Genomic DNA, 7,584 nt, shown 5'->3' with positions numbered 1-7,584 from the left:
GTGTCTGTTGCTGCCTAGGCAAAGATGAGAAGCTGAAAGAGAAGCCTTTCAGAATTTGTTACTATAACTATAACATATGGTTGATGATAGTCATTTAATTGTGTTAATTTACTGACAACAAAAGACGAGAATTGCACATGAAAGGCTTGAACAGAAAAATCACATACATATCTCAAATTTAAACTAATATGGAATAAGATATAATATCATGTTTAAATAATAACTTTAATAAAATTTGAAAAACTGGAAAAAAATGTGGCAGATATGATGCAGCCTGCCTCACGACACGAATATATATACCTGTTGTATCATTTGATCCACAACTTTTTTTTAACACGATTTTCCTCTGAAATAATGTAAGTATGCACTAATTATATATCGCTCCAATAATGAAAATATTCATATTAAAATATCAGCACTGACATATGTAATGTTCTCAACATGAACCTGAAAATAAGCAAAGATTATCAAAAGTAGAAGCAGCCATTTTGGAAATGGCTGCCATAAGACTGCTACTTCTGACTGCAGAGCACGGACATGTCCACCAGGGGGCAGATGACGAGCCTCAAATAGTTAACAACAGGGTTTTCAGGAACATAATGCTTACGATTAAATATGATTCATCTGCTGATAAAGTGTTTAAATTTAAATCAGTGCTATAGTTTTGTTCAGAACAGTTTTTTTTTTTTTTTTTTTTACTTTTTGATGGTTAATAGAATTGTTGGTTTGTTGGCTTAGTCTAAATCCCAATAAATGAGCTTTTTAGGATTCACATTTTAAGGATTATTGTTGGGATTTCCAACTATGGAAGACAGGCAGAATCTTTTGTGGTAACATTTGGATTTTTCTGTTCTTTTCTGACCTTTGCTGTTTTATTTTCCGAGTCTCACATTTAGTTTCCCGATGCGCTGTAGATTTTCTTTCATCATCCTGATTGAGGATAACAATGGAAACCCTGTCAACCGTCAAAACACTTCTCTCCAGACCTCCACCCTTCATCATCTCCTCATCCTCAGCGTGTATAGGACCTCTTCCAGTTGAAGGTCCCCTCCTCTGCATCCACGCAGCTCTGCTCATGTGCTGGTGGCCTTTGTCTCCTTATCACGGTGGGTCTTCTCCTACGATGAGAGGCCGCGTTGTGGGTCCTGTTCCTCAGACCAGCCAGACTGTTTTCCTCTGGGGGGCCACACCTCTCCTCCCCTTTCAGGAAATCGGCCACCACTCTGAAGTACTCCAAAACCACGATATGGCTCCAGATTCCTTCCCCCTCCCCCTCCTCCTCCTCCTCACCGGCCTCCAGAGTGAACCCACAGTGCCCTCCTCTGTCCGTCAACAGCAGAAGGAAGTAGGGATTGCTCTGGAAAAGGTGCAGGGGCAACGCGGAGGCAGGCGTGAGGACGGGGTCGTCGCCGCTGCAGATGCAGAGCACAGGCACCGCCACCTCATCAGCATCTCTCAGCGGTTCGTTCCTCTCCCAGTACGTCTCCCAGTCCTCAGCTGGGTAAGCCCTTTCCCCCAGTGCCCAGGTCACTGAGGGGGCCAGAGATCCTGATTCTGAGTTTCCAGGACTCTGAGACGCCCCTTGATGCTGAAGCTGGGCCGAAGAGCAGAAAAGAGTTTCCTCAAAGTCTTTGAAGGAGGTGGATCTGAGGGCCCGATCCACATCCAGAACTCCCCTGAAGGAACTTCCATATCTTACAACAGACACGTGGAGAAAGCGCATCCATATTAATTTGTGTTTTAAATTCTGTCGGCATGCGTTCCTTTTGTTTTATTTCTCTCACCTGCTGAGCAGCAGTTTCCGCTGAAGTAGCGCCCCCCAGCGATAAATGGGAGGCATGGCCGCTTCAAACCACGGCTGGCCCAGGAGCACAGGTGAGATGGCTGCAGCCGCTGTCAGGTGTGTGCTTGATCCACACTCGCCCAGATAGGAGAGCAGGATCCCGGAGCCCGAGCCCGAGCTCACTGCCACCAGCGCAGAGGACGGGTGGCAGCTGTGGATGTACGCCACCGCCTGGAAATGGAAGATATTGAGGATGAAGTCACTGTCAGGTAATGTTAATTTTAAAATTTACATTAAGTTTTAAACTAGTGTCAACATCAGGATAAATGCTCATATCGTGGAGGAGGAGGATATCTATTTAGAGGTAGAGATGGAAAAACTAACACTATATGTCCATTGGTCTGTCATGTATATGTAATTTCTGTATGATTCCAGTCGTTTTGATCATTTTTTATAGTCTGGATCCATTCAATTCACATATTTCCTGTGTAAATACAGGGTGAGTTGAAGCAACAGTGAACTGAGCCTCACCTCAACTTGCACAACCTCTCACAAAATGTTTTAGCAACTTGGATTAGATTAAAACCATTGGACAGTCTGCGGTTCAACCTGTGGCCAACTCTCTGTATGTCACTTATATAACGGCCGTACACGCTTTTTGTCGTTTGTCCGAATTGTCCATAGCCTTGTGAATGTATTCCATGTATGTGTGTAACACATTTAGTTGATCTGACATTAACCTGCACTGAAAAAAAAACTTGAGCTGAGGCAGCAAGTACTTCTGCCTCATGGAAAGAGGGCGCTAGTGAGCCACGGATTCATGTTGTTGTTCTTCTAAGATGAGTCAACTGTGTGGACACTGGGATCTTTTCTCTGTGTGAATGTTTTACATTTACATTTTCTTACTTATCTGGCTTGTATACTGCCTTGTTTGTTTGCAATATATGTTTCCTATTTATTTATTTATTTATTTTTAATTTTTATACTCATATTTATCCTTTAGTCCACCAATATATGCACTGTCTGTGCTGAATGTCTCTGCTGCTGTTAATCTATCTATCTATCTATATATATATATATATATAAGCTTGAAACAGATTCAAAACTAGACCTTCAGTCAAAACAGGAAGTGGTAAATGATGGAAGAAGATGTATTGTTGACCAGTCTGGATTAAAAATGGATCAAATCATCAGAATATGAAAATGTAACAGCTCAATATTACTATATATACTTGATTAAGGAGACTAAGGTGAAATGAGACTTTGAGATATGAAACTTAACCAGTTAGTGTGGGAGCGCCCAACTGAATGATGAGTTTAAGCTATTTGGTTTGTAATTGTAAATCTGTGCCTCACCAGCCATAAACCTCAGCTGCACATCACTGGCAGAGGGACGGAAAAAATAACATTCATGTTTTTTCATTTTTTTTTTCATTTTTTTTTTTTACTAAAACATCTGAAACTAGTGAAAAAGTCAAATTAGATTTCCCAGACAATGAAGTGTTGTGTTTAAATTTCAAACTTAGTCGATAGCCAAGAGCAGAAGCACTTAATCACAAACAGAAACCTATAAACTGTCAAAAAGTTGTGCACACCTGCGAACTCTACCTGCTCAAGATCCGCTGGGTCTCCAAACTCAGTGAGTCGAGCGGTGGTCAGTGCGCATCCCGCCGTGCCCCGGGGGTGAAACACCACCACGTAAAACCCCTGACGCACCGCCTGATGGCACAGTGCCTTTAGGTGCGGAGTCACTCCTCCCCAGTACTGAGGGATGAGCAGCAGAACAGGAGGAGTCGAGGTGAAGCATCCCAGCCCCTTTCCCCCTGGATGGTGCTCCTTCCTCCCCTCCCACCTCTTCCTCACGCCCGCCTCACCCTGCCTTGTCCCCACAGCCCAGTCCAGAGCTACAATTCCCCCGTCCCTCAGCAGAAGATGGTCTCTGTTAAACCTCAGTGTGTCTCTGGGTTCTCCACACAGCAGGCTGTACATGGTCTGGAGATGGGGGTCTCCCTCTGGCCAGGCGGCTAGTCTGGACCTGGTCAGGGAGCCACAGTGGCGGAGCAGATATTTGGCCAGAGCAGTGGGTTTGCAAAAGATCCTGAGTCCATCTGAGATCTGTCCTGACGAAAAATCCGTCCCCGGTGAATTGGTCCTTGTTGTCCTGTTTAGTGGCAGCTCCAGGATCCAGCAAATGATCACCCAGAGTTTCCAGCCAGCAGCTCTGACGCCAAGCTTCGTCCAGCAACGTACTCTGGGCCAGCGGAGAGCCAGAGAGAGAAGGAACAACAACATGGATGGGAGGAAAAAGAGCAAACAGTCCCATACTAATGAAGCCATTGGTTCAAAACAGAAGGCAGCGTTTCCTTTCAGTAGCTTGACTGTGATTTCTTCAGTGACGTCCAACCTGCATTTTTTTTTTTTTTTTGTCCCTCGTTGCTTCAGGATCAGTGTGGAAATCCAGCCAGCCAGGTGTCTCCTTTCTCCAGGTTCTTACGAAGAATAAAGAGAACTCTTCAGTGACGACACAAACATATATAGGTTGCTGTTTCTCAACTCGTGCTGCTCTTCCTCCCCTTCCCCCGTATCCCCTCTATAAATCATTTACTACAAGTACAAGTTCAGATAGAAACTGAGCAAACACAGACCTCGTAAATCTGCCCCATTAATATCTGATTATAGTCTCTGATCTTGTTCCTTAATACCACTTTAAATGTGAACCGTACAGTTTTGGATTTGCAATTCTTGTAAATATTTCTCAGAAAGCCGTGCTGACTTACTCATATGTATAAATCAGTACAGCTCTACTTTATTTATTTTTGCTACTGCACTACTTTAGACAGGAACTACCATCGAAAATTTCCTGATGTACACAAGATCAAAATAAATGATTCTTAAAACTTGAATCCATTCTAACGGAGGGTGAATAAAATTTAAGAACTAATGAGAGATAACAAGCAGTACTACACGACTCACCCCACTTGTAATGTGAACTTTATTTAAGGTGATAATGACGCTAATGTACAGACTGGTAACAGTACTGATAAAGATTCAAACAGCTGTGTGTTGGCATACGCTGATTAGCCATAACATTATGACTGCTTTCCTAACATTGTTTTAGGTCGCGTGCCTCCAAAACACTTGTGACTCATAAGAGCATGGACAGAGTGGGGGTCTTTGAGTCCTATGGGTTGAGAGGAGGGGCCTCTGTAGATCATCCCACAGATACTTGATCAGTTTGGGATCTAGTGAATTTGGAGGCCAGGTCAACACCTTGTGCTGTTTTTCATATTTTGCATGCTGCTGGGGATAACATCCACATGAATGCCAGGACCAATTGTATTATCACAAGATGGTCAATGTTACTTACTTCCCAGTGGTCATAATGTTGTGGCTGATCACTGTATTGTGTACTCTGTGTGGGCCTGAGATGCAAAAATGAAAACTTGAGAAGAGTGTTGGAATATCAGTGTATGCCAACACACAGCTGTTCTGTTTCTTCCTTACTTGTCCTTCTGTGTTAATTTGAGTCTTTTTGAAGTGCTGGTGTGGTTCTGGTAACACTCCCAACGTATTATTATTGACTCTTTTTATAGTTAAAATTTAACACTTCTCCACACCAACTAGTTAGTTCCTCTCAAAACTAGTGTATAGTGTTAAGTTGACCCACGTCAACCCGGGTTTTTTGTTCAATGTGAAAGGGTTTTCGACCTTTACACGATGATGTTGATGTACCTGCCTGCCACATTCAGATTTAGTCACTGGATGGCCTGTCAGACTGAGTCATTGTAGAAGCTCCAGGGCTGCGAGCAGCTGAAAAACAGAGCAAAGTTTTGGTCTACTCCCATAAGAGGCCGATCTCTGAAGGGCAGATATTTTTGTCCATTTTTTCAAGCAAACAAGTCAAATGTGTTCTTACACGATCGTTAATGGAAGCACATAGGTGAATTAACCGCCCTGAAAGCACACGAAAGGCGGGTCGCCCCGGGTCTGAAAATCCTGTGTCAACCTCGGTATTTTCGATGTGAAAGTGGTAGTAGGTAGGTACTCTTTCACTTGTGAAGGGGCTTATCTTATTTTTTTGAGAAACACGCCCTCCTCTTACATCAGATGGCCATCATCACGATGTCTGCAGGAGCAGGAAATTTTTGGCTTTAAAAGTTTTTAAAGTGACTACCACCACTCATTATTGTAAAACTTCCGTTCTGTAAATAGATCTTTGCTGTCGTAATCAAAACCACAATTTCTCATCAATTGCGTGCTCATTTCTGCTTTAGGCCCCGCCCATTCCAAGTACAGATACAGATACAGATAATGCTGTACTCGCTCATCCCTGTTAACCTTTTAATTGTCCATGAATTAGCATTTACTGACTTTAGCATGGCTGAAAAAATGTTTGCGGCAGCTTGGTGTTACAATACAGGGCTATACGGGTCATGCGTCAGTCAATATTAACATCAAACATAACATTATATACAAAACAAATCACTTTTACTTACCGGGCAAATCTTTCTCGGGATGACTGTTCACGTACAGGTATAATAAATGGGCAGGGTTAATAAATTAACACCTGAGGTGTCATATCCAGGTTCAGGGGTGGTAGTAGAAATGAAGAGAGTTAAATGTGTTGAACTGACATTTACAGAGTTAACTAACACCCCACACTCCGTTTTAACTATTTGTCCTCAGAGAGCTATATATAACACATTTAACTCTACAAAAAGTATAACTCTATTCTTGCTACAATTTTGAAAACACCAGAAGTTTAACTTTTAACACTATTAGCTGTGTACAAATCTACCCTGACGCCAATAGTTGAATTTAAAACTACACAAATTATATACAAAGCTAAGAACAAATTACATTTAAAAAAAAATAATGGGTACAACCCAAGAAAGAGAGGGAATCTGATGCAGTCAAAGACATGAACCACACTCAAGAGCATGTGTATATCTGTGAACAGGGTGAGGTTGTGGGACAATTTACCAGAAAAAATTAAAGAAAGTAGATATCATTCTATTTAAGAAGCAGTTTAAAATGTATACACTAAAGAAGTAATTGGGAGATTTAATTGTATTATATTTGGTACTTATTTTGTAAGTCGTATCATATTTCCAGAACTACATTTAGAGGGAACCGCAAGCTTTAGCTTCATCCTACAACTACATCCTAGTCCCTTTTTGAACACGAAGAAAATGTTGTATTTAATTTATATTTGTTATTATTGCTCTTCCTCTCCTAACATGTCAATCCTGTATGTAAGTACAATTATACAACTGCAATTATACAATTTGAATTCATTCATTCGGAACAAGAAGAACAAGAAGAACAAGAAGAAGAGGAAACACAATCAAATTTTCCCAAACACCGACCATTCAACTCTAGTAATACTCTCATAAATCCTTTATATATTTTGTGTACAAAATTAAGGGTTGATGTCATTCTCACATAAGAAACATTAGGTTACCCTTTATAAAACAACTGTACTTCTCTTAAGATGCTGCTACATGTCTAAACTGCATAAGGACCCAGATAAGGTTTCACTTGCTGTGTGGAAAACCCACCTTTTAGCTGAAATGTGACAACACCCCAATTTGAAAGGTTAAACTCAACCAACCGAGTGAAGCAACAATAAACACGGATATTGTGCTTTATAGAACTTCCTAATGCTAATACACAGAAAAGAAACTGGGGGAAAACGATTACCTAGAATGAGGCTGACAAGCCAATGAGTCATGATTCGCTTTAACTCGAACAGGCTACGTGCTGGACTGGGTCATTTGTTTTAGTATCCAACTGATATT

At 41.5% G+C, this 7,584-nt stretch overlaps 1 protein-coding gene across 1 annotated transcript; it reads right to left on the bottom strand.

The window, feature by feature from the left end:
• Positions 1-668: 668 nt before the first annotated feature.
• Positions 669-4,451, bottom strand: LOC125021035 (protein ABHD15). Its single transcript, XM_047606805.1, has 3 exons — positions 3,392-4,451; positions 1,785-2,014; positions 669-1,694 (listed from the first exon to the last, which is right to left on the bottom strand). The coding sequence occupies exons 1-3, from the start codon at positions 4,118-4,120 to the stop codon at positions 1,013-1,015; spliced, it is 1,641 nt and encodes a 546-aa protein (XP_047462761.1). The 5' UTR covers positions 4,121-4,451; the 3' UTR covers positions 669-1,012.
• Between the last annotated feature and the right edge of the window lie 3,133 nt (positions 4,452-7,584).

Source organism: Mugil cephalus, chromosome 15, assembly GCF_022458985.1.
Source record: "Mugil cephalus isolate CIBA_MC_2020 chromosome 15, CIBA_Mcephalus_1.1, whole genome shotgun sequence".
NCBI lineage: Eukaryota > Metazoa > Chordata > Actinopteri > Mugiliformes > Mugilidae > Mugil > Mugil cephalus.
Note: the sequence above shows the minus strand (reverse complement) of the source record. Positions and strands in the feature narration are given on the sequence as shown.

What these genes read in the sequence shown, in the direction of transcription:
- LOC125021035 (XM_047606805.1), bottom strand. Translation starts at nt 4,120, where the DNA reads ATGGCTTCATTAGTATGGGACTGTTTGCTCTTTTTCCTCCCATCCATG. An exon ending in ACCCAGCGGATCTTGAGCAG is followed by an intron (nt 2,015 to 3,391) that starts GTAGAGTTCGCA and finishes TTCCATTTCCAG; the next exon opens with GCGGTGGCGTACATCCACAG. An exon ending in CGGAAACTGCTGCTCAGCAG is followed by an intron (nt 1,695 to 1,784) that starts GTGAGAGAAATA and finishes GTCTGTTGTAAG; the next exon opens with ATATGGAAGTTCCTTCAGGG.